Here is a 27,146-nt window from a genome sequence, read left to right on the forward strand (position 1 = left end):
GTTTCTCATTTACTTCCCATTAAAGCCAAATCCAAAGTTCAGGTAAGGAAGGCACCTTTGGTTACAAGTGACAAAAAGCAACTTGAACTGGCAGAGAGAGAGAGGGAGAAAGAGAGAGAGAGGGAGAAAGAGAGAGAGAGAGGTAAAGAACTTGTTTTTTTCTTTAATGTCGCCATATATTTGATCCCTTTTAACCCATCTACCTACCCCCTCCTCCCTCCCCCCAACTTCTGGTAACCACTAGTCTATTGTCCATGTCCATGAACCTCTGTTTGTCCTGTACATTTGTTGCTTTTAGGTTCATATCCCACATATAAGTGATATCATGGTGTTTTCAACTTTTTCTGTCTGGCTTATTTCGCTTAGCATGGTTATCTCAAGGTCCATCCATGTTGTCGCAAATGGCAGTATTTCATCTCTTCCTGTGGCTAATATTCCATTGTATATATGTACCACAGCTTTTTTAGTCAATTGTCTATCATAGGACACCTCCGTTGCTTCCATGTCCTGGCCACCATGCATAATGCCGCTATGAACATCGGTGTGCAAATATCTTTTCGGATATGAGTTTTCAAGTCTTTGGGGTTAATACCCAGTAGAGGGATTGCTGGATCATATGGTAGGTCAATTCTTAGTTTTTTGAGGAACCTCCATACTGTTTTCCATAGCGGCTGCACCAATTTACAGTCCCACCAGCCATGTATGAAGGTTCCTTTTTCTCCATATCCTCTCCAAAATGTGTTATTACTTGTCCTATTTATTATAGCTACTCTAACAGGTGTGAGATGGTATCTCATTGTGGTTTTGATTTGCATTTCCCTAATAGCTAGCAATATTAAGCATCTTTTCATATGTTTGGTGGCCATTTGTATGTCTTCTTGGGAGAAGTGTCTGCTCAGGTCCTCTGCCCATTTTTTGATTGGATCATTTGTTTTTTGTTGTTACTGAGTTGTGTGAGTTCTTGTATGTTTTGGATATTAGGCCCTTATCGGAGGTGTTGCTTGCAAATATCTTTTCCCATTCGGATGGTTGTCTCTTTACTCTGCTGACAGTTTCTATTGCTGAGCAGAAGCTCTTTAGTTTGATGTTGTCCCATTCATTTATTTTTGCTTTTACTTCCCTTGCCTTTGAGGTCAAATTCATAAAATCTTCTTTAAGTCCAAGGTCCATGAGTTTAGTTCCTGTTTTCTTCTACATATTTTATCATTTCAGGTCTTATATTCAGGTCCTTAATTCATTTTGAGTTAATTGTGGTGTGTGGTGATAGACAACTGTCTAGTTTCGTTCTTTTAAAGATGGCTTTCCAGTTTTCCCAGCGCCATTTATTGAAGCAGCTTTCCTTTTCCACTATACATTTTTGGCTTTTTGGTCGAAAATTATTTGCCCATATAAACATGGGTTTATTTCTAGACTCTCGATTCTGTTCCACTGGTCTGTGTGTCTGTTTTTCTGCCAATACCATGCCATTTTGATTACTGTTGCTTTATAGTATAACTTGAAGTCGGGCAAAGTGATGCCTCCAGCCTTATTCTTTTTTCTCAGGATGGCTTTGGCAATTCAGGGTCTTTTGTGCTTCCATTCAAATCTGATGAATTTTTTGTTCTATTTCTTTAAAAAATGCCAATGGGATTCTGATTGGGATTGCATTAAATCTGTATAATGCTTTAGGTAATAAGGTCATTTTAACTATGTTGATTCTTCCAATCCAAGAACACAGAATATCTTTCCATTTCTTTATATCTTCTTCAATTTCTTTTAATAGGGTCTTACGGTTTTCATTATATAGATCCTTCACATGTTTCATTAGATTTATTCCTAGGTATTTTATTCTTTTTGTTGCAATTGCAAAAGGAATTATTTTTTATACCTCTTTTTCTGACACTTCATTATTAGAGTATAGGAATGCTATGGATTTCTGAACATTGCTTTTTATATCCAGAAACTTTACTGTATTTGCTTATTGTTCCTAGTAGTGTTCTTGTGGTGTTTTTAGGGTTTTCTATATAGTGAATCATGTCATCTGCAAATAATGACAGTTTGACTTCTTCGTTTCCTTTTTGGATGCCTTTTATATTTTTCTCTTACCTGACTGCACTCACTAGGACCTCTAATGTTATACTGCACAACAGTGGCGATAGTGGACAGCCTTGCCTTGTTCCTGATCTTAAAGGGAAGGTTTTTAGTTTTTCATCATTCAGTATAATGTAGGCTGAGGATCTGTCATATGTGGCCTTTATTATGTTTAGCTACTTTCCTTCTACATTAATTTTTGTTGTTTTGATGATAAATGGATGCTTTATCTTGTCAAAGGCTTTTTGTGCATCTATTGATATGATCATATGATTATTTTTTAATTTATGTGGTGTATCACATTAATCGATTTGCATATGTTGAACCATCTCTGTGCCCCTGGGATGGAGCCCACTTGATTGTGGTGTATAATCTTTTTAATAAGTTGCTGTATTCGGTTTGCTAGTATCTTATTTAGGATGTTTGCATCTGTGTTCATGAGAGATATTGGTCTGTAGTTTTCTTTTTTTGTGTTATCTTTACCAGGTTTTGGTATCAGGGTAATATTGGCCTCATAAAATGAGTTAGAAAGTATTGCCTCCTCTTTGATTTTTTGGAACAGTTTGAGGAGAATAGGTATTAACTCTTTGAATGTTTGGTAGAATTCACTGGTGATGCCATCTGGTCCTGGACTTTTACTTTTTGGTAGGTTTTTGATGATTGTTTCCATTTCCGTACTGCTGATCGGTCTATAGAACTTGGTTTTTGTGTCATGGATTCCAAAGAAACGAGAAACAATGAAACTAAAGCTGTAGGAAGGACAGTATGGCAGTTAGATCCAAGAAGCGAACAGTGAGGACCTTGAATGCGGCCAGGACTATCTGCCATCTCTGCCTCCTTGAGCATGGAACTTCTCCCTTTCCTAATGAAAACAGACCTTCTCCAGAGAAGAAGGAACTCCAGAGAAACTACGGGTCCTATCAGCTCCAGCACTGTACAGTTTACAGCTCCTATCTCTAGAAAAGAGGCACCAGGCCCTGTAAGGGAGACTATACCCAGAGGGTCATACACCTCCATAGTGCCATAGGGGCAGTCACTGTTGAAAGTCTAGCTCTTGCAGGAGCCATGTGGAGGGGGCTGAAGCAGCTCCCAGACAACGGTGCCAGGTAGACAATCCCCAGTGAGTAGAGAGCACCCACCCCCATCTCTATGACACAGGTACCAGATTTGTATGTAAGCGTATGTCTACGTAAACTACCCATACACATAATCTCTCATATTTCAGCTTCTATTCTTGTCTCCAATGTGGCTTATTACATTAGATATCAAGTTGGCTGAGAAGACAAGGGAGGGATGGGTAGATGGAAGGGAGGGAGGAAGGAAGAAGGATGGAAGGAAGGAGAGAGGGGAGGGGGAGAGGAGGAACAAAAAGGAAGTTTCAAAACTGCAGAGACATCTTCATTTCACTCACCTCTCCTCCTCCATGGGAAAAAAAAAGTTACGATTACTTATTGGAAAACATTAACTAATTTTTCTCACACTGGCTTTGTAAATCAGTTCTATATCAAACACCTGTTTTGTGATTTCCTATGCTACTGTTCTTGACAGAAAGTGGTTGGGTTACATCCCCAAAACAAGAATTAAACATGAAAGTGAAAATATGTAGGCAACACACAGCGGTAAGCTGTACCCTAAACATCCCCATTGGACACATCATCCTGCAAAAAAACATTCTGTGCATCTGCCAGGAGCCGGGTATCGTGCGAGGCCTTCTCCATTACCTCGGTTGTTCCCAGAAACATCCATTTGAAGCAAGTGCCACTGTTTCTGTTTTATTTGTTCAAGGTCATGCAGCTGGTAAGCATACGAAGTGAAGTTCAGAGTCATCGTCCAGACATGAAATGCCTGTGCTTTCCACCAAACCAACTTTTCCCTCACTAGAAAATACAATTCTGAATGCTATTTATTTTGAGACAGCAAACATCTACCTATGGTCATGAAAGGTCCTGAATAGCGAGATAATAAACAGGCATTCATTTCCCAGCATCATACACCGCAGCATAAATGAGTTTCCATATCTTGTTATTAAGTCAAGAGAGGAAAGTGGTACTCTAGGGAGAAAAATATGAATGATACTAAAGGAATACAGCAGGCTCAATAAATCCAGAGACTAACGCCGCTATGTGATCTCTGTAGTAGTTATGCTGGTACCGATAACCTTACACAAGTTCTTGGTGGAACTTATTAAATCATAAAATCATCTCGATTCGAGAACATAAAGCAATGTATTTTTTATGTAAACACAACCTTGGGGAAACTGCAGATAACCGCAGACCTTTTAAAGATATTTTCTTCTGTCACACTGGAAGCCGTTTCCTCACCAATATTTTTTACATATTTGTAGAAAGACTTCTCTTCCATTAATATTAAACACAAATTGTAATGTAGAAACTAAGAGCTCAGATCTCCTCTAATAACTATTTGGAAAGTCAGCCATTGGGTTCACAAAAGCAGTCATAATCAAATTTCTAAAGATGGATAGTTTGTGCTGGAAGGTAAGTTAAAAACAAACCATCCATTTATTGAGATTCATTAATATTAATATCTATTGACCTGTACCATACTAAAAGGATTTTATTGAGCAGACAACTTCCAAACATAATATTACACAGAGTATAAGCTCAATCATTTTTTCACTCATTTAACTAATAATTATTGCATAACATAAATATGCATAGGCATGGCAGATACAAATAAGTAATCAAATAAGCCCTTGCTAAATTTATTTTTTATTAAATTTATTGGGTGACATTAATAAAATTATATAGGTTTCAAGTGTACAGTTCAATAACATCATATGTGTATTGTATTGTGTTCACCGAAGTTAAGTTTCCTTCCATCACCTTATATTTGACCCCCTTTACCCTTATCTACCTCCTCCTTCCCTGCTTCCCTCTGGTAACCACTAAACTGTTGTCCATGTCCATGAGCCTCTATTTGTTTGTCTTGTTCATTTGTTGCTTTTAGTTTTCTATCCCACATATGAGTGAAATCATATACTTCTCAACTTTTTCTGACTTATTTTGCTTAGCATGATAATCTCAAGATCCATCCATGCTGTCACAAATAGCAATATTTCATCTTTTCTTATGGCTGAGTAATACTTCACTGTGTTCCACATCTTCTTTACTCAATCGTCTATTGAAGAGAGTATTTTGGTTGTTTTCATGTCTTGGCCACTGTGAATACTGCTGCAATGAACATTGGGGTGCATATATCTTTCTGGATGTTTTCAAATTTGGGGGTAGATACCCCAGAAGAGGGATTGCTGGGTCATATGGTAATTCAATTCTTAATTTTTCAAGGAAACTTCATACTGTTTTCTAGAGTAATCTCTCACTAAACTTAAAAGGCAGTTATAAAGAAAATACATACACATATTAAAGTTAAATCATTATTATAAAGCTAAACGATAAGACAACAATATAAATGTATTCAAATAATATGATTGTATATCAAATGAGGAGTAAAGAAAAGAAATGCTAGGAGTTTACATGAGAGGAGGGTTAAACAGGTTGGAGAATAAGAGAAGACATTATTGAGTGAGGAGGGGCTAATTAGGTAAAGGATGCGTGGCAAAGAGAAGAAAGAGTTTTATCAGTAAAGGCATGTTCTAGAGAGAGTAGATCAAGCAAGCTGGAACAAAATGTGTGTGCAGAGATGCAGGACATAGTATCTCTACCAATTAGTAATCAATAAGCACGAAATCACGATGGTGTACCTTTCAGTGTTCAAAGGAACATATTCGCTTATTTCCTAACTTGAGGACTCAGTCCATCATTTACCCAGCTCATTTTCAGCCAAAGCAACATATCTGTCAAAGTTAAAGACTTTAAAACTCCCTTAGAAAAATATAATATAATAAGTAAATATGGGGTAAAGAGTCATTGAGTTTAAAATTGCAACATTCCACTGGACCCTTTAGAGATCACTAAAGTCATATATCTTTCTGAAACACAGCAATGCAGACTACAGTAGGAGTCAAGGAATCAGGGCAGGAGAGAAAGACCAGGCCATGAAGTAAATGCAATGCAAGCAATTTGTTCAGGTTTATGGTCAAAGTTAAGGAGTTCACAGAATTTATAAGGCTAAGCACTACCCAAAACACTACTGCTGATAGAAATACAGACATATCAGAGTTGGAAGTGCCTTTGGGAGCCATCTAGACCTACACACATCCATACTCTGCTTTCTGTTGACGTGGGCACCAGTCAATGACTCAGGATCTAGGTCCTGTTCAATTAAAGACGCCTGTGTAGAGTGATTAAGAGTTTGCAACCACTTTATGGTATCAAGATATAGGAGGCACTCTGACAGGGAGAAAAAAAAAAAGGCAAACCAAAAGAAAGACTTCAGGAAACTGCAGCACAGCAGTCTGAAAAACTTTTCTATAAAAGGCCAGATAATAAATATTTTAGGCTTTGAGGGTTACATGGTCCCTGTGACAACCATTCACTTCTGGTGTTGCAGTACGAAAACAGACATAGACAATAAATCGATGAGCCAATGAGCATGCCTATGTCCCAATAAAACTTTAGAAAAACAGGTGGAGAAAGACCCAATCATGATAAAACTCTCAGCAAATTAGGAATGGAGGGGAAATACCTCCAGTTCAATAAGAGCATCTGTAAAAAACCTACAGCTAACATCACACTTAACAGTGAAAGACTGAAGGCTTCCCCAAAGATTTGGAACAAAATAAGGATGTCTACTTTCTTATTTAACAGAGTACTGGAAGTTCTAACCACTTCAATAAGGCAAGAAATAGATACAAAAGGCGTACAGATTAAAACTGTCTATTTCCATATAATATGGTTGTCTAGGTAGAAAATCCCAAGTAACACACACACACACACACACACACACTCCTAGAACTAATAAGTGAGTTCAGCAAAGTTAGAGGATACAAGATGAACACACAAAAATCAACGACATTTCTATATGCTAACAATGAACGTACGGAAACCAAACTCCAAAAAAAATGGAAACCTTAGGTATAAACTTAACAAACATGGAGAAGATCTATAAACTGAAAATCATAAAACACTGATAAAGGAAATCAAAGAAAACTTAAATACATGCTTATGGATTGGAAGATTCAACATAGTAAAGACAATTCTCTCCAAATTGTTCTATAATTTTAATCCAATTCCTATATAAATCCTACGAAGGTTTTCTGTACACATGGACAAGTTTATTCTTTGTGTGTGTATGTCCTTTTTATTGTGGTAAAATACACATAACATAAAATTTACCATCTTAACCATTTTCAAGTGTGCAGTTCAGTGATATTAAATACATTCATTCACATTGTTCTGCAACTATCAGCACCATATACACCCCAAACTCTTTTCATCTTGTAAAACTGAAACTCTATACCCATTCAACAATAACTTCCCCTTCTCTCCTCCCTGACCCAGGCTCTGGCAATCACCATTCTACTTTCTCTCTTTATGATTTTGACTACTCTAAGTACCTTATATGAGTGAAATTATAAAGTTTTATAGACAACTTAATTCTTAAATGTACATGGAAAGGCACAGGCCTTATAATAGCTAAAACAATTTTGAAAAACAAGAATAAAATGGGAAGGATAACTACCCAATTAATGCCTCTGTTGATACAGTAACCAAGACAGTGTGGCATTGGCAGAGAGATGGGCATATGTGATCAATGGAAGAAAATAAGAACCCAGAAATAAACCCACACAAATATGCCCAACTGACTTTTGACAAAAGCGCAGAAGCAATTCAATGGAGGAAGGATTTCAACAAATGGTGCTTTAGCAATTGGATATCCATTGGCCAGAAAAAGGCCCTAACACAAGGAGAAGCCATCTCAGCATAGACTAGGTAGGATCAGCTCACTCTGAGGCGGAGAGGAAACCTATTACCAGACTCACTTGGTAGAGAAACTGAAGACTGAGAGCAAAGACCACCTGGTTCCTTTCTAATTAGTTTAATACAACCATATGGTGTAAATAATAGAGAATCCTCATTTTTAAAATTATATCGATTTTGTTTGTCAACCATCCTACGAGTTCCAAAGCAAATATATACATTGAAGCTTCACCTCTTTAGTGAATCGCTTGATTCTGGGGGGGAGAAAAAAAAGTAATAATTGTGGGTTTTCAATGAACCAAAGTAGTTAAGGCTTAAGTTCCATCATTATATTAATTGAAATGCCTTCATTCATATTTTGCCCCTGGAGAGTCATATTTAAATTTATGTAGCTTATTCCTTAAATCACATGTGTGTTTCCCCAAAACTACTGCAGTAAACATACATAATCTTATTCATCCAATTCCTAATTTTCACCAGAAAATAATTATTCCCTTTTATTCCACTTATAAAAACAAACCCACAAGCCCTATAGTATGAGCATAATCCTGAATAAAGAAACATTTTTTAAATTTATTAAAAGTTATCTACAAGGGGGGCTCCCCGAACCTCTTTTACATTCAGAGGCAGTTGGGTGCAATTTTCACTCTTGGAGGTATGTGGTTCCCCAGCAACCAGCCTCTGGTTGTCAAGGAGAGATCCTGCATGAGCTTGACTGTTATTAGGCCCTCTGCAGTCCTCGGTGGGGGAAGCAGGAGCTCAGTGTAGCACTTCTTCATGCCAGTGCACACATCTCAGTGTGCGAAGAATGCTAAATGGTTAGCTAGTAACTTCAAGGACCAGCAGGGGTTGCTGCAGAGGGCTTACTGCTAGATGACGTAGCTCTTTATGAATTGGTTCTTAAGAAGAGATAAGGAAATGGAGGTTTTCAGCAATGCAGTGTTTTCTCGGGGGGCTCTATTTGACAGCTGGCTACTCCATTCTGCAAACTCTAACATGGTTTTCTTTTCATCTGCTAACTGCAGTACACTCAGGATTTTTTACTGTAGGTTTCATTTTCTCCAGCTGGAATGCTATGAATTCCCTCACAATATTTCATTTTCATGACTCTTGCCTTTTGGGTAAAATCTGTTAAAATATCAAATCTTTTTCAGTTGGCCAAAGAAATCATTTTGGGCCTCATGTGAATAACACTTTTTAGTTTTTTTACATTGTAGTTGACCTGAACAAACTACAAATTACCTAACTGTAAACTACAAATTTTAAAAAAATCAAAGGTAAAATGTAAAAAAGTTACAGAAGAAAATTCAACACTAATGTTATTACCTTACCATTGTAACATTTTCAAAAGAATTCATTTTATATACATACTCTGGGAAGTCATTCGATGTCTCTAAATTTTATTCTTCATTTTTTAAAAAATAATAATATATTCATTGAAATAATATTGTAACTCTGCATTTCTTCTAGTTTCACTATTACCAGTCTTGGCTGTATTATAATGTAAATTTAATACTCAACAAGCTAGTGGATCAGAAATATACCATGCTAAAAACACTGTAGATGTGCTCATACGAAATGATACAAAAGTCCTAATGAAATATAAGGAACCATATCTTTCTTTATGAAGGGTAATAACCTTATTTAACCATTCATAAGAGATCCAGTTTACAAAAGAGGTCCCACTTGACCCAGAGGATATGGTGATCTCTGGTCAAGAGAAAAATCAAGCATTTGGCATTGTTACACACACACACACACACAGAGCAAGAAAACAGGTCCAAAATGGAGTCACATATGCTAATCCCCATATCACTAAAACAAGACTTAACTTTGTTAGAGTTTTGGCTGTCCCAAAAATATAATCTTAAACCAGTCAGTGAGGAATTATCTGATCAGCCTGGTTAGGTAATCTGCCTAGTAGATCTTTGCCATCTCCTGAAGGAGAGTAACCTTGCAATAACCAATCTGCTTTCATTCCTGGGAAAACTTCTTTGTTCCCATTCCCTTCTGCCTATAAAAGTCTTTCATTTCTGTACAGCTCCCCAGAGCTCCTTTTGTCTGCTAGACTGGATGCTGCCTGATTCTAATCAATTTTTGTTCAAATAAGCTCTTAAATTTTTTAATATGCCTCAGTTTATCTCTTAACAGCATCATGAGTCAAAGCAGTCAAGTATCTCACCAAATGGGAAGAACATTTTGATAGGACACCCAGGAAGAAGTTACCAAAGACCAAGCCACTTAGCCATTATAACCCAACAGCCCTGGCCATGCCAGCTGGGCACCATAACCAGGCTACGAGTTCAGGAAACACAAGGGAGAAAAATAGCAATCGCTGAGCTCTAAATATATTAAAGCAACTCAACCGTCACCGCCCCCCCAAGGAAATACATTGGAATGAAAGCGCAAAACAGGGCCCCAAAGCCGTAGCTTCTGCCTCCAATTCCAAAAGCAATCTAAGTTGAAATGGTCCTGAAAGGCAGCATAGAAGGGGAAGAACTAAGTTTAGCCTTGAAAGGCCCAAAGGAAGATTTAGATGGGCTGATAAGAAAGAAAGCAAACATTCTGGAAGGAAAGAGCTAAGAGCAAGAGTCAGCCTCAGGGGTGCAAGTAGAGATCTGGAACACTGAAATCAGCAACAAGTTACAAAAAGTTTCTCACTCCAGGATGAAGTGTCATCACACAGATCACATAGTGTTGCCACTACTTCCTAAGCAGTGACAGAATGAAATTTGAGGTTTAAAGAGATGTCTGATGGTGCTGTTCATGATAGACTGGGGAGAATAAAGGCAGAGCCCCAGGAAAGTGTGATGGTTAATTTTATGTATCAACTTGACTGGGCTAAGGGATGTCCAGATAGGTGGCAATACACTATTTCTGGGTATGTCTGTGAAGGTGTTTCCAGAAGGGATTAGCATTTGAGTCAGTATACTGAGTAAAGAAGATGGCCCCACCAATATTGGGGGGCCTCATCCAATCTAATCAGATTAGAACAAAAAGGTGCATGAAGGGTGAATTCACTCTCTCTGTTTGAGCTGGTACACCCATGTTCTCCGGCCCTCGGACACTCCTGCTTCTGGGGGCTTAGGACTAGGACTGGGACTTACATCATTGGCTACCCAGGTTCTCAGGTCTTCAGGGCTGCAACGGAATCACACCACCAGCTTTCCTGGGCCTCCAGCTTGCAGATGGAAGATCTGGGACTCCTCAGCCTCCATTACTATTTGGGCCAATCTCTCATAATAAATCTCTTTCTATGTATCTACATATACCCTATAGGTTCTGTTTCTCTGGAGAATCCTGATTAACACAGAAGGCAAGAAACAATCCAGAATATTGGAAAAGGGATAGATTAAATACAGAGGCAAGGAACAAAGATGAATGCAGCTAACGTCTCGGAGACTTGGGGACATCTTAGTGTCACTGGCAGAAATGAGAAAATTAAAACATGTATCCAATGTTTTGAAGGGAAATGGCAAGTTTTGTTTCAGAAATGACTTTAGGGTTACAACAGGACATACGCAACCTGTAAGTATTTGGAAATAGAAAAGTAGAACTTTTGCAAGATGAAATATACATTTTAGAAGCCACTCGTAGACAAAAGTGGAAGGGAAGAAGCTACCCATCCATGAGAAGAAGGGTAGAAAGAGTAAAGCAGTAAAATAAGGACAAAGAAGGGGGTGGCACCAGCAAATGCCACTTCCACTTATTCAAAGATAAGGCCACTGTCAGACACTCCCAACCTCTTACCATTTCTTGGCTTAATATATGGTAAGGAGAATGATACAAGTTAAAGATGATTGAACTGCCAAATGACTACAAACCCATGGCCCACTAGAAAGCTGATGTAACTAAAGCTCTGAGTAGCATGGCAGAAACTCAGCTCTGCGGCCAAGCCTGGGCTGATGCTCTGAACTACAGGAAGAAGAGGAAATGGCAGGTAAAGAGACTGCCATCACATAACAGGGTGGAAGAACACTCCATTCTTCAAATATGGCCCACTCCTATTACATACATTTCCACCTGGCTGCAGAAATGCTGTCCAGCTAAAAAAGTTTTCTGATATGATAAGAAAAACCAGTAACATGAAAACCAGCAAACAAGAGCAATCCCAAGGCCCCAAACCTCTACCCTTCCTGTCTTCTTCTATCTACTGTTCTATTATTCATTCAAAAATTTGTTGACTATCTATTATGTGCCATAATACATAACATGTATATGTCTATTATGAATGATACTGCGCAGAGAGGCCTGCCTCACAAAGAGCTCATTATTGGATGCTGTTGTCATCCAATAAATATTGACAGCCTGTATTCCAGGCACAAAGAATAATACAATTCCTGCCCTCAAGTAGTTTGCAGTCTAGTACTACATTTTCACAAAACATTAGATATTGGGATGCTCTGACAAACCGGGAATTTATGATGGAAGAAAGATGAAAGAATAGTCTATAGATGATCCACGACTTTCATTTATCATGCACTGACACTTGGAAACTGTCTTTTGCAGAATTCAGTCTTTTGTACATCACCAGAGTTTGATGATTTTGGCTGGCACAGGATGGCAGGGCCTGCCAGCTGTGGCATAGGACTGGGGCCTGGCCATCTGCCAAGGCAACATGCTGATGGCTGGCAGGCTGCTGGGGCCTATAGGGGAGCTAGACCAAGCTCAGCAAAGAGGCCTCCACTCTGGTCCTAGCTGAGGGCCTCGAGGCTGCTGGCTCTCTTGGAGTTCATTACACAGGCTGATGTCTCCTCATCCAACCCGCCTCTCACTCCTTATCTCAGCTGTCCTCACTCCGCGCCCTCCCCAACCCGAGGCAGGGGCGCACTGTGACCCCTGAACTGAGTGTAGCAGACCAAGCCCCACATGGATTGTGCTGAGCATAACTCCTCTTTCTTTCTCCGCCACTGCTGCAGATTCTTAGCAGGCTCTGCTCAGAGATTAGATGAGCGGCTCCCCATCATTCGTCCTGGCCAGTAGAAAAGTTTACCACCAGTCACAAGGGCAATCAAGAAGAAAGTCTGAAATCAACACAAATCCATCACCACTAGTGGAAAAACAATTAGGAGTATGTATCCATGGACAAAAGATCACCTATTTTAGTTTCTCTGTGCCACACTGGTCACACAAGGTCACACAAAAAGACCACTGGTTTTGGCCTTTGTTTTTAGACATTAATCATGCGCTGCCGGTATCCACAAACCAGACTGAGTGCCTAATGTAGGTAGCGCCCTTTGTAAAGTGAAATACACTAAAGGATAAAATAAATATCAAACACAGTCCAGCCTCTTCTTTTCAGGAGTGAAACATGGCTCCTGCTCTAAACAGTCATCTTTCTGGGGAGTACACCCTCATACAGGGAAATTAGACATAGATTCAATAACTTAGCAACAAAATATCGAAGTTACAATGCAAGATTCAATAGAAGAATTCATAAGCAGTATATAATTATTTGTCCAGTAGAAAAGAAAGGGATCATTTAGGTCAGAGAGAAAAAAGAGATGCGTGTATGGGAGAAATGGAATTCAAACAGGGCAAGTTTTGAGGAAGGAGTATGATAAGGGCATTTGGAAAACATAATATTTTACCTAAGCAGGCATTTAATAGACATTTAATGAATGATTTAATGAAAAGATAGGAGTATGGAATCCAGGGCAGAATCACTTAGCAATTCCAGAAGCAAAACACTGAAACCCATTAGCCAGAAGACAGGGTTCTGTAGGGCCACAGAGGGAAGAAAGGCTGGGAAGAGAGGATAAGATTGTGGGAGGTACAAATACCCTTATTCCAGGGACCTCAGGGAAACACTGAGGGCTCCGAAACAGAGGGCAAATAAAAAGCTTTAGACAAAATGCAAAGAGGAGGAAAAAATAGTTCTGCGTCCTACAATTTAGAAACTAATCACACATTGGAGAAATTTTTCTAAAAGGAAAATTGTTTTCTATCATTTTCTTTTAAAAGTCTGTGTACATCACTGAAAATAAAAGAAATACACATAATGCCTTGTACATAATAGTGGAAGGAATTTGTCCCCAAAGATCTTTTCTTTGTGTAAATGATGCCACCACAATTGCTGCTTCAATAAAAATGAATATTTATGAAATGTAAAATGACTTGGGTTAACTTATTCTAATTTCACCCTCTAAATTTAGATTTTTAAATCATGCCAAAATGTAGATTTTGATTACAAAAGCAAGTTAGGGAAGAAAAAAAAAGACCTACTTGACAAGAAAAAGAGAGCAAAATTTAAAAAAAAAAAAAGCCTTGAAATAGGGATGACAAAAGATGATCGAAAGGTGGTCAATTAGACTAAAAACAACAGAGAGATCATCTTCAAAGTGGAGTTATTTAATTCAATAAAGCAGTCGCATTAACAGGAATCAAGTTATTTTAAAAAAAAAGAAAGAAAGAAAGAAAGAAAAGTCTCCCACCCATCCTCAGCTCACTGCATAGCTCGCTCGCTAGTTATTAGTTTCTTAGCCATCCTTTCAAAGTTTCTTTGTGCATACACATTGTGCACACAAAAGTTAGCATGCTATATAACACTGTTCTGACCTTGCTTTTGTCACTTAACACGATATCTTGGCAATCTCTCCGTACCCATTCACACAGATTTTCCAAGTTCTTTCTACAGCTGCATATTCCATTGTGAGGACGAACCATAATTTATTTAACTAGCCCCTATTGATGGGCATTTGGGTTGTTTCCAACCTTCAGCTACTGCAAACAAAGCTGCAGTGAATAACCTGGTACAGTCATCATTTGGCATGTGTGCAAGTGTATCTGTAGGATAAATTCCCAGAAATTGTATTCCTGGGTCAAAAGGTATACGCAATTAAATTTTTGATAGATATTGCCAAATTGCCTTCCCTAAGAGTTGAGCCAATTTACACTCTCGCCAGCAACGTACGAGAGTGCCTTTTTCCTTAAGGCAACCAAGTGTATCATCAAAGTTCTGGATTTTTGCCAGTCTGAAAAATGAAAAATGGTATTTGTATTCTCCTCATTATGAGTGTAGTTGAGCATCTTTTTATGTGTTTAAGAGCCAATTGTACTTCCTTTTCTGGAAACTGTTCATAACCTTTGCCTATTTTTCCAATAGATGTTGGTGTTTTCTTATTAATTTCTAGAGCTTCTTATATATTAGGGATACTAGTTCTTCACCTATGATATGAGTTGCAAATATACACCCTCGTTTGTCTTTTGAATTTCTTTATGGTAATTCTGCCTTCAGAAGATTCTTCTTTTGATGTGATCTAACTTACCGATCTTTTAAGTCTTCTGATTTTCAAGTCATGGTTAGAAAGGTGTTCCTCACACCAAGATTATAAAGGAATTCTCCCTTTCTCACACTTAAATTATTTGATTCTTTACATTTAACTAAATGGAAAAACAGTATAACAGTTAACATCACAAACTGTAGAATCAAACTGCCTACATTTATATTCCAGATCCACCACTTATTAGCTATGGGACCTTGGATAAGTTGCCTAGCCTCTATGGGCCTCAGTTCCTACAGCTACGAATGGGGAATAATAGTAGTTACTACTTCGTCAGGTTATCATGAAGATTAAATGTATTGGTAAATATCGAGTAATTACTAAGTGCCTGGCATACAGTAAGCACTTAATATGCATGAGCTTTTGGAACTTATCCTGGTTTAAGATGGAAAGTACAAATTCAACTTTTTTTCTATATAGCTACCAAGTTGTCCCATAATCATTTATTGAATATTCCATGTTTTTCCCACTGATTTGAGATATCACCTTTATCATATGATACATTCCCATATGCATTCAAGAATGTCTGATCTTTCTATTCTACTCCATTGACCTATGTATTTATGGACTAGTGCCACACTGCTTAAATCGTAAACTTTACTTTTACTGTATGGTAGGGATAGCTGTCCCTCTTTGCTCTTCTTTTACAGTTACCATAACTATTACTGTTTATTTTTCTACACAAAATTTTTAATTAGTGTATCTAGTTACAGAACAAAACAAAAATATCATTAGTTTACTGAAGCTACATTACCTTTATAAACAGGGAGAATTGATATATATGTTCCCTGTTCAGTCGTCCATCCGAGAACCTGATATGTCCTGCCCCCTGTTTGAGTCTTCTTTTGCATCTTCAGTGGTGTTTTAAAGTTTTCTTCACATAGGTCTTGTATATTTCTTGCTAATTTTATTCCCAAATTTTAACTTTTTTGGTTGCTATTATATATGTGTTTTCTTCCATTATATTTTCTAACAAATGGTTTATATAGAGTAAAGCAAGGATACACCCTAATACTTTACTAAATTCTCTTGGATTTTCCAGATTTGTAATCTTATCCTCTGCAAGTGATGTTAGTTTTTTTACCTTCTCCAGTTGCTTTCTCTTGTCTAACTGCATTGGCAAACACCTACAAAACATGTTAAATAATAACCAATCACCCAAAGTAGGCCTGGTCATGCCTTGATACACTTTAGGCATCCTTGGAAAAATTATACATTAAAAAAGTTTGAAGGTTTGAATCTTACCTTCTTGCAAAGTAGAAATCTACTAGGCCGCAGTTTTTAAAAGAATGAAAATTTTCTTAAGAACACAAAAAAGGTAAGATTAAAGCTTAGAGCTAACCCCTAACAATAAAAATATTTAGTACTAGTACACACCTGCTACCAGGCTGACCAAGAGTGGCCCACCTCCACATTCTTTCTTGATTAGGACTTTAGTGGGAATCTCTAATGCTTCTTCATTAAGCACCATGATTGCCTAAAATAAAATAGATATATTTTATCATGTTAAGGAAGTAGCCATCTCCGAGTGTTACTATCAAGAATAGTTGTGAAATTTGGTCAAACAACTTTTTAGCATCTGGAGAGACAATTATACCATTTTCCTTACTTCAGTTAAATGATGAATTATATTAATAGATTTCCTAATATTGACCTTTCCTTGCATTCTGGGATTAAATCTCATTACTGGATTCTGTTTATTCATATTTATTTTGCAGTTTTGCAACAATATTAATATATAAGATTTTCTTTTTGTGCAATCTTTATCAATTTTGGTTTCAATGTTATACTTGCTTCTTAAAAACAATCTGACAACTCCTTAAGTTTAAAAAGTACTAGAATTATCTGCTTTTTAAATATTTAGTAGAAGTCCCCTGTAAAACTGTCTGGACATAATGCTTTGGAAGGAGGCAACTCTTTTACAACTTTATTTGTTCTAGGAAAATCACCCTGTTTAGACTTCCTACTTCTTTCTGGGCTGTTTGGGTCAATTACATGTTCCTAAAAATTACCTATGCCATCATAGTTTTCAAACTTATTTTCAGAGCCAAGTAAATCATCCCTATGATTCTTCAAATTTTCTACTTTCATTATCCCCTCTTCTCAGTTCTTATCTCGTGTATTTGTATATCCTTCTTTTTTTCCTTTATTAAACTAATAATTTATAAATTTGACTGTTGTAGTTCTATTATTTTTCAAAAAGCCAACTTTTGGATTACTTATATTGCTCTACTGTTTTATTTATATTTAAACTTCTTAAAAGAGTATACCTTTAGCAGGTGTGCTACAACTCTTCCTTTCCCCTAAAAGGCATCACAGTAATAAACACGGGAACACTATCTAAGAATATAAAGGCAAGAAAGCAGAGATTAAATAGGAGCTGTCAATGTTACCTTGACTATATCCAAATCCCGATACATGAGCAAAAAAACAGATTAGCAATGTTTCCAATATGAAAAAAAAAAGTGCCATATAAAATAAAAGCTGGACTTTTACTATAATTAACTCATTGGAAATAAGATCGGTTTTAACTATAATAAACTTACATTTGAACAACATAGGAGACACTCTGAGGTTTTCATTATAAGCCTCTACCTCCTCCCTATCTCTAACAATTAATTGCCCACCAATTCAGTTGAACAAGCATGAATTCCCCTTTTCCCCCAATTCCAAAGTTCTGAGTATTGCTTTACAGCCAGGCACTGAAACAGAGCAAAACGACTCTACGTATAAGATTGGCAAAGTGCTGTGTGCCCTGCCAGCCAGCCAACCAGCGTGGTCCAGAACCCACTGCTAACCTGAACAGAGTGTGCTTCAAATGAGGCAGTCTAGTTCAGGTTTAGTTTTAACCAATCACTCAAAGTAGGCCTATTCATGCTGTTCCATTTTAGGTAGCCTGGGAAGAAGTAAACGTTAAAGAAGTTTTAAAGACTGAATCTTACCTTCTTGCAAAGTAGAAATCTACTATTAGGCCAGTTTATAAAAGGAAATGTTTCCCTAAACATACAAAAAAAGGTAGGGTTAAAGTATAGATGATAACTTTTAACACCAAAAGTATCTGGTAATAGTACACACCACCTAGTAGGCTGAGCCAAAGACAATAAACAGATGGACCTGGTCTTCTAAAATCAAAAGGGGATGCTTTTGTCACAGAACTTTAGAGAGTCAGAGTGCAAATCACAACAGACATAGATAGAGGTAATATAGAGAACTGAAGAGCTATTAAACAGATTGGAGGCTGGAGTCAAGATTAGTATCTTTCAAAACAGTAAGCTTCAAGCTTGCAACCACCAAAATCCACCGAAGAGTAACAGTGCCCATTTCTGGGGCCAATCAGAACGTTCAGCAACCTGTCAAGGCAAGAGTAGTACCAAGAGTGGAGACTGGAGAAATCATAATCTAAAATTTAAATATTGGTGGGGTGGCGGGGGGGGGAGGCAGTTTATAGCAACTGAATAATAAAGACATATGTATTATAGGTTTGGTCCTACACCAAAAAAGCAGTTTACGGTTACAGATACAGAGAGACGTACACACAGCTATATGAAAAAACAGATGAACCTGGAAGAGAACCACGTCCTGATATTTGCAGAGTTATTATGTGGATATGATAAAGAAATCCTTAGCATGTTGGTTAATCTTTTATCAAAAGTGTCATGTATATACTGGGAAATTGAGAAGACTTTGGTTAAGATAAAACAGAACTATATTTTGTTTAGTCTTAATCCTAAACCAGTTTGGAAATCTGATCAAGAGTTTTTGGGTTGTCCCTCTGTCTAGAAGGGCATATCAAAGACATTGCAGTGTGTAAAGGGGAAGTTCAGTACCAGCTGGAGAAGTTCAACATTGAGAAAGCATTGTCTTTATATATCCGTTTATGAATCTTGGTTTGTTAAGAGATTACTTATTTTAAGATAAATGAAGTTTAGATAATTGGATTAAATGTGGTTTAGAGATAATCTGGATTTTTTTCAAAACTCATTTTCTGAATTTGAGTTAAAAATCAACTTTTAGGGCTCACAATTGGAGGTGAAGTGACAGCAGTCACAAGTAATAGAACTGCTACTGCAGGTGAACAAAAAACAAGTCACAACGTCCAAACTGCCTCAAATCCAAAAAACCTCTACCTTTTCCAATATCAGACTGAGTCTTGCATGTGATATATACACCCTCACTATGATTTCTTCCTATAAATATTCAACAATTCCTTAAGGAAAATTACTCCTAGGAAATTTCAATGCAAGATCTTGGCATTGAGCTATACATAAAAGATTAATCACCACTTAATCCTCCAACAGCTCTAAGGCAGTAGTTTACAAACAATGGAGTGCATTAAAAAATCACCTGGAGAGTTGTTTTGTTTTGTTTTGTTTTAATATGGAACACGTCACAAATTTGCGTGTCATCCTTGTGCAGAGGCCATGCTAACCTTCCCTGTATCGTACCAATTTTAGAATATGTGCTGCTGAAGCGAGCACTAGAAGGTTTGTTTTAAAACAAATATAGATGGGGCCACACTCTGAGAAATACTGAATTAAGGCAATCTCACTTAAAGTATGGTCCTGGGGTTGGTAGACCTGTGCTGTCTGCACACTGCTACGTGTCTACAACAAAAATTGAGAATTAAGCTTTTGAAAACTTTTAGAGTAGTTTAACATTGCTGGGCATCCAAGCACGTGATAACTTTCTAGCATTTCACTTTTACTATATTTTCCAAAAGTATTAGCATGAGATTGGAAAATTATTTTTAAGTTTGAGAAGCCCAGCTCTAAAATAGACACCCCCGCACAACTGATACACACCGCTGACCAGGGAGTACAGGACCAAAAGCAGCTCCAGCCAAGTGAGGGAAACTGGACAGTCCTGGAAGATAACAGAAGCCTGCAACCCGAACACTGGAATGAAATACCATTTCAAAATTGCAGGTCTCGTCGTTCTGTATCATTACATTGCTTCCAGCAACACCACAACACGGCGCACCATTGCTGCATGTGGCTCGCATCCCAGCGGCCGAGGCAAAAGAGAAAGAAAGGAAAGGAGGCAGAGAACCCATTACTGCGGGACCGCAGACCCGTTAAGGGTGGATATCGCATCCGCGCTTTTCCTGCCCAAAGTTTGGAGACGCTGGGATATCTGCACTTTAAGTGTGTTCTACTAGCTTACTAGATTCCGTCAAAGCGTTCTGTGTTTTGGCGGGGAGAAGCTAAACGGGGAAGACGCCTGGCCTCCTCCCCGCCGCGGTCCAAGGGCCCGCGAGGCCGGTCCCGGGTGTCTCCCCGCGGGCGGAGGACGCGCAGCCGCCCGGCGCCGACACGCGTGCGCAGCAGCGACGCTCGCGCCCTCTGTGCGAGCCGCGTCCTTACCCGCCACGGGGATTGGCTCCTTCCGGCCCGGCAAGGCCTCCTGGGGACTGACGATTTTAGAATGCGAGTCGCCCATTCTCGGGATGGGGAAAAGGCTGTGGAAGAGCTGGCGAGCCCTCCCGGTGACCGAAAGCATAGGCAGGCCGCTGACCGAGGGGCCGCCGGCGGGACGGCGCGGTCGAGAGCGGAGCCGCAGCTGCGGGACCGGCGAACACTGGACTGTTGGCGCCGGGCGACAGGACCCGTGTGCACTGAGCTGCTGCAGCCCCGGAATCGAGGTTACCTAAGGCTCACGCCACATGGGCTGTAACAGGGCGTGTTCTTTCCATGAGGGAGTTTCTGTTCCTGCGAGACACCGAAGATTTTTTTCTGGCTCGGCTCCAGTACAAAGTTCCCAGGCTGAGAACTAGTGTATTAATGGCGGTACGAAGTACGTGAAGCGTCAGAGGCCAAAAAAAAAAAAAAGGCCTAGCCTTTGATTTTGAAATTCATTCCCATTTCACAACCTCCTTAGCAGTTGTTCCGGATGCCCAATAAGATAGAAAAGGACCTACCTTACAGATAACTAGAATATGTCTGCTTCCATTTGCAGCCATTGTAATGATAAATTATTAAGATTATTACTGTGTCCAAAATGAAAACGAAGCACAATTTTCAAAAAGCGCAGAATGGGGAATACAATTCAATGTAATGTCATGTATATGTACACATACACATGAATAAATAACATGTTGATAGACCCATTTTACAGAGGAAAAAATATAGGAGCAGGGCACTAATAGCACCACTAAAGCAGTTTGGGTGACTATAATGGCGCTGTTGGATCATTCTTGTTTCTCAAATCATGGGAGATAACATTTGTTCCTGTGACAGATTTTCAACCCAAAAAATAAGGTGGGTGTAGCCAGATGGGTGACTTGGGAGTTCCATATGTGAAATTTTGGTTTTACATAAATGTTCTGCCAAAATGGGCAGACAGTCTCGGATGAGGGAAGGAACTTCGGCTTAGCACCCACGGAAATGAGAGGGCTTTGACCCAGCCTCCTCCATAGGTTTAGTTACCTCTTTGTTGTCCCGTAAGGAGGACAGGAGGATTAGTCCTACAGTATTGTAGAATATGGCCAGAGATGTAACATTAAGCTTAGATTAAGTGTTTACTTTGTAATTTACATTTCTTCTTGGCAGTTTGCCTCAGTTTTTACTTTTGATTTTTTGTTTTTATTATGAGATAATACGCAATAGGTTCTGCAGGTCTTTCCCGAAACACTCTAAGGTGTGCCTGCTGGGCTTAGGAAGGCCTGCCTGGTTACTGCCAAGCATTTGAAAAAAAATAAAATCATTCTTCTGTCAAAGTAAATACTCTGGATTTGTTTTAATTACCGCATGAAATTAAACATATAAGAAATACTTGGCAACTAAACTGAAGAATTTTTCATGTCAAGAAGTACTTGTATAATGTTAAATGAAAAAGCACAACAGAGCTAACGTATGTACATACATGCTGTGTAGTATATATAAAAACGCATATATCTCCACTTACCCATTGAAGAAAGACTAGAAAAATGTTAAACAATGCAGTTTGTTCCGTTTCATTGTTCAGGGATTTACTGATTTTTACTTTCTTTAAACTTCTGTTTTAAAATGTTCTGCCTTGTTATAGTGTTCTCGAGTGTTCCATGGCTGTTACTTTTATTATTATAAAAAAAAATTTTTAAAGCAAAAAATGCCTTAATTTATTTCACAGCTTTTTCATAAAACAAGTTTTTCATTTGCTAGAATAATTGTAAGAAAAGTTACGTTGTTTTGTTTGTTTTCTGAGGAGAGAATTAAATATTTCTGCTTTCAGCGATGCCATTTTTACTACTAGGACTTCTTTTTCTCAGACTCTCCTAATCCCTTCTGAGCTGCTCCACACTGAGAGAGAGAGACCTTTTTTTTTTTTTGGTCCCCATCGGGCATACATCACTGTGATTTGTCATTCTTATGATTATGTTCTAGTTCTTCAACAAATTCTAACTATTCTTTAGCATGAAGTCTAAGCATCATCTTTGGTATAATAAAGACCTAAAATGCAACAGTTTAAACAAAATATAAGTTTATCTCTCTCTTATGTAACAATCTAGAAATAGTTCAGCACTGAGCAGGACCAGTCTTTTCTTGCATAATATCTCATACTAGATTGGCTCACCTTAAGTACTCAGTGGTTACACATTTGGTTTAATTGGGCCAAAACCCTGACTTAGATTAGCAAAGTTTCTTCTTCATTTGTTCAAGGCTCTACCTTTCCCCTTGAAGACAAGACTACTAATACTCTTCCATAATTAAGCCTAGCTTTTAGTTGGGATACAGATTAGGTTGCTTTAACAGAGACCCAAAGTTACTATATCTGAAACAAAATAGTTTTATTTTTTTTCTCATACCAATCCAGAGATAGGTGATCCAGGACAGGTAGAGCAGTACTGCTATCCTCATAACATGACTTCCATCCCAGAACCTGTCTATTACCTCTATATTAGCCCAGCAAAAAAGCAGAAAGGGGTGCACATCTCCTAAGAGTGCATCCCAGAAGTAGCACACATCATTACCCATTTCATTGTCTTCATTAGAGCTATGACCACATCTAACTGTTGGGAAGGTGAGAAATGAAGTAGTTCTGTAGCTGGGCAACCACAGATCTAGCTAATATATTGGCAGTGCTAGTAATAAAGAAGGGGAGAATATGCTTTGGTGGACAACTCTGTCACAGTCCATTCTTCTGGCCACCCAAATATCCATATGTACTCTTCTTCTGACCCATAGAACACACCCTATTCCAAAGGATGAAAAGCCAAAGTTCTGAGCAGTTCAAAGTGCATGATCTGAAGATAATATGCAGTCCTGTATAAGTCTGGATATAACTGCATGATCCAGTGACGTACGAATTAAAAGATGAGGTATCTGTTCCACTCTCCCGTGCCCTTCCCTTCCCCATGCACCTGGTGTACAGTGATGAAGCAGGAGTATGAAAACCAATTTGGAAAAAGAACAGAGAAAAAAAGAGTAGTCGTAGTCTTCAGTCTAACCAACTGTTGCAAAGGGGAACCTTCAAAGAATGCCCAAGTGGAGGAGTAATTCCTAATTAGACCCCAGTTCTGCTCTCTAGAAGGAACTATCTTGTTTGTTGCATCTAAAGGTACTGGCTTTACCCACTGGGAGGTTCTTATCCATGATTCTCTGTGATTCCATCTGAAGGGTGTACTGAAGAGTATGCCCTCCTAGGAGAATGCACGTTTTTCTGTGTCCAGTTTCTTACCGATGCAGTCTTGAAGGACTGTGGGTTGCTTCAGAATCAAATAGACAAAGGCATTTGCAAGCTAGGCTTGTTACTTGTTAATTCAGTTTTAAAAGATACTGAAAAGATTTCTGGTCTATTATTTCCTTTACAATTCCTTGTACAAATAATCACAGCAAGAGATCTCAACTAATCATATTTCTTATGCCTAACTACTCTTTGTTTTTATTTACTAGGCTCTTATGTTTGACCCATCTATCTTGTATCTATTAACTTAATGGCAGTGCCCATGCAACCAGCAAAAACAGCAGGTTTGGTTGGGAAGGCAATCCCCTTAACATGATCTTTTACTGCATGTCATCTGGCAGAAACACTTTGCTAATAGCCCTTGAAAAGGGCTTTGGGTCACAGTTTTATCTTCCGCTGTTGAGAGTAGAATAGCTTTTGGCTTTATCAAAACTAGAAGTCCCTAAATAACCACTCTCAGTCAATTTGTATTATAGACTGCAGGCAGAGAACTCCAATCTTAGCAGAGCTTTCTTTTCTTCCATCTCTGTTAACAAAATGGCTAGCTTTTACCTGAGTTCATCTTTCTCAAAGGACTTTGCTAAAGGAGGCAGGAAACAGCTAATACTCTCTCATTGGTCAGACAATCATCTTTCTGATCATTTCCCTATAGCTACAGATTCAAAGAGCATGTGGACTACCTTCTAAGGAATTAGGTTGACAATTTTATCAAATGTTTTGTGGTGGCATAAAAAGGATCGCCAGCTTTTCAGCCTGTGATATATGTGTCTTTGTTGTCTGCTGCCTGCCAGTTAAACCAATACCACATAGTTTAGGTTAATGCTATGGAGTCTACAGAAAAGCTACTAGAACTGACATGTTGGTTTCGCAACATTGCCAGATACAAGATCTATATACTAAAATCTATTGTATTTCACGGCCCTACCTTGAGAAACAAGAAAAATCTCAAATAAACAAATGGAGCCCAAAGTTAGTGGAAGGAAGGAAATAATAAAGATCAAGTAGAAATAAATGAAACAGAGGCCAAAAAGACAATTACAAAGATCAATGATAAAAGTTCTTTAAAAAGATAAACAAAATAGATGAACCTTTAGCTAGGATAACCAAGAAAAAAAGGAAGGCTCAAAAAATAAAATCATAAGTGAAGAGGAGACATTACAACTGATACCACAGAAATACAAAGTATCATAAGAGAATGCTACAAACAAGTATACGCCAACAAATTGGACAACCTAGAAGAAATGGATAAATTCTTCCCTCTTCCCACCTTTGGATTGAATCTTCCAAGATTCAATAATGAAGAAGCAGAAAACCTGAATAGACCAATTACTGTAAGGAGAGCCAATCAGTAATCAAAAACCTCCCAACAAATCAAAGTCTAGGACCAGATGGCTTCACTGGTGAATTCTTCCAAACATTCAAAGAAGATTTAATACCTATCCTTCTCAAGCTCTTACAAAAAAAATGAAGAGGAAGGAATGCTACCAAACATATTTTACAAGACCAGCATTGCCCTGAAACCAAAACCAGACAAGGATACCACAGAAAGAGAAAATTACAGGCCAACATCTTTGATATACATAAAACCAAACTATAGAGGACTGACCTTAAAATAAACCCTAGACTGGAAAGAGTAAAGGACATGACTTAAGAGATAGGAGAGAAGATCAAACATCCTTATCTCATTCTCTCCCCCTGGGATGAACCTGGTGATGGACTCTTAGAAAAATCTCTATGGATTGAGGAAGAATCTAAGGATTTGGGAGCTAGTGCTTTACTTCTTGGGGAATACCCCAGGACAGTGACCCACTGGTACATAAAGGAATCAGGCTAGTGGACCGAATCAACAGATTTTTTAAATAATGACTTAGAGTAGACTAGATTAGAAGATATCAAAGTACATCAACAAGTAGTAAGAATAAATGTAATTTGGAAACATTTTTGTTTCTTTTACAGACATATGTACTGTACGTGCACTATGTCTAGACATAAAATATATTTCTTAGTGTGGCTTCTGGTCAAAAAGAGTTTGAAAGCGATGGTCAGAGAGACTATAAACACCTTAGAATATGCTTACATTTGTCAAGGCATGCAATGTGGTGTATATGCAGAGGAAGGGCAAAAGCCAGTGGGCCTGAGGGCAGCTTCACGGTATCCTGCACAATCATGTTGAGTGTGGAGAATGCAGGAGAAAATTGCCCGGTCTCCCCAGAAAGTAGGGATGTGGAAGGACTGAGAATCAATGACCCCAATTAAGCCTGGGGCTGGAACAAGGCTACCCAAGGACTGAGCCCTTATGACCAGGTACAACAGCAAAGTCCTCAGTCATCAATAGCAGGAGCCAGCATGATGCCCAAAGGTTGAAGAAGGAGGGGCTGCATCTCAGCAGCGCAAGAGCTCTGTAGCTAGGAGTCCATGCCACAGCGAAGCAGATACACTGAGGACAGAGGCCAAGGCTGAGATACCTCAATGGAAGGTCACAAGACCAAGTGGACATGTAAGCTCTGCCAATAGCCAGACACCATCTTGAAAAGAAGACAGGAATCGTGAAAAGCATAGAGAGAATCCCAAAAGACTAAGCACTTACCCAAACAGGCTATATAAAACTGAAAGCCACCAAAACCCACTTTTATTTGGCAAGGTAAAAGGTTTTCTTCCACCATTAGGAATGATGAGAGCAAGATGAGATCAGTTATAAAAACCAGGGCAATTAACATTTTTTGTATGCTGGAGTCATGTTGTTTAAATTTTGGCCTCATTACATGTGTTCTATCAAAGCATACAGAAGGAATATTTACCCCAGCTAGGAGTCAAGGATTCTACCTACTTCCTAGGATATTATGTAAACAAATAAAATAATGTATGCTACCAGTCTACAACAAAATGGCAAAATTAGAGAAAAGATAATGTGGTAAGTTTTTTATACTGCTAAATATATTCAATTTGAAAAGCTATCCTTTATTCTAAAATAATATCCTTCTGACTGTTTTGGTGCCAAAATATCCTTCTCATATGTGGTGATGACAGATAGCAGTTGTTCCTCTGACGTTCTTATTTGGAAAAATTGAAAATGGACAACCCATGCTAGCTCCCAAAATATTTGCTCCAATTCTACTGGCCCTTGAATTGCAAGTGTGGAACTCAGTGAGGTAATGTGTGTGAGAGCCTCCGGCACAGAATGGGCATTCCATCAGCAGAAGTTCCCTTTCTCCCTCATGCAGCTGTTACAGTCTCTGTTTCAAAGAGATCAGCCCTTAACAAGTGGCTTTTGCTTTTTCCCACAAGCTCCATC

General features: G+C 38.5%; 1 protein-coding gene and 1 non-coding gene across 3 annotated transcripts in view; both read right to left on the minus strand.

The window, feature by feature from the left end:
- MSRA (methionine sulfoxide reductase A) overlaps positions 1-20,948 on the minus strand; it is a 327,395-nt gene extending 306,447 nt beyond the window's left edge. Inside the window, exon 1 of one of the 2 annotated variants that reach the window (XM_039875849.1) lies at positions 20,557-20,948. In XM_039875849.1, coding sequence (XP_039731783.1) covers positions 20,557-20,692 — 136 coding nt within the window. In that variant the 5' untranslated portion in view covers positions 20,693-20,948. The remainder of the gene's footprint in view (positions 1-20,556) is intronic. The other variant, XM_039875848.1, reaches the window with a different exon arrangement.
- On the minus strand, positions 19,565-19,671 carry LOC120613672 (U6 spliceosomal RNA). The gene has a single exon (XR_005655750.1). It is a non-coding gene; the product is annotated as a U6 spliceosomal RNA (small nuclear RNA).
- Positions 20,949-27,146: the final 6,198 nt, after the last annotated feature.

The sequence above is a fragment of the Pteropus medius genome, unplaced genomic scaffold (assembly GCF_902729225.1).
Source record: "Pteropus medius unplaced genomic scaffold, Ma_sr-lr_union100, whole genome shotgun sequence".
NCBI lineage: Eukaryota > Metazoa > Chordata > Mammalia > Chiroptera > Pteropodidae > Pteropus > Pteropus medius.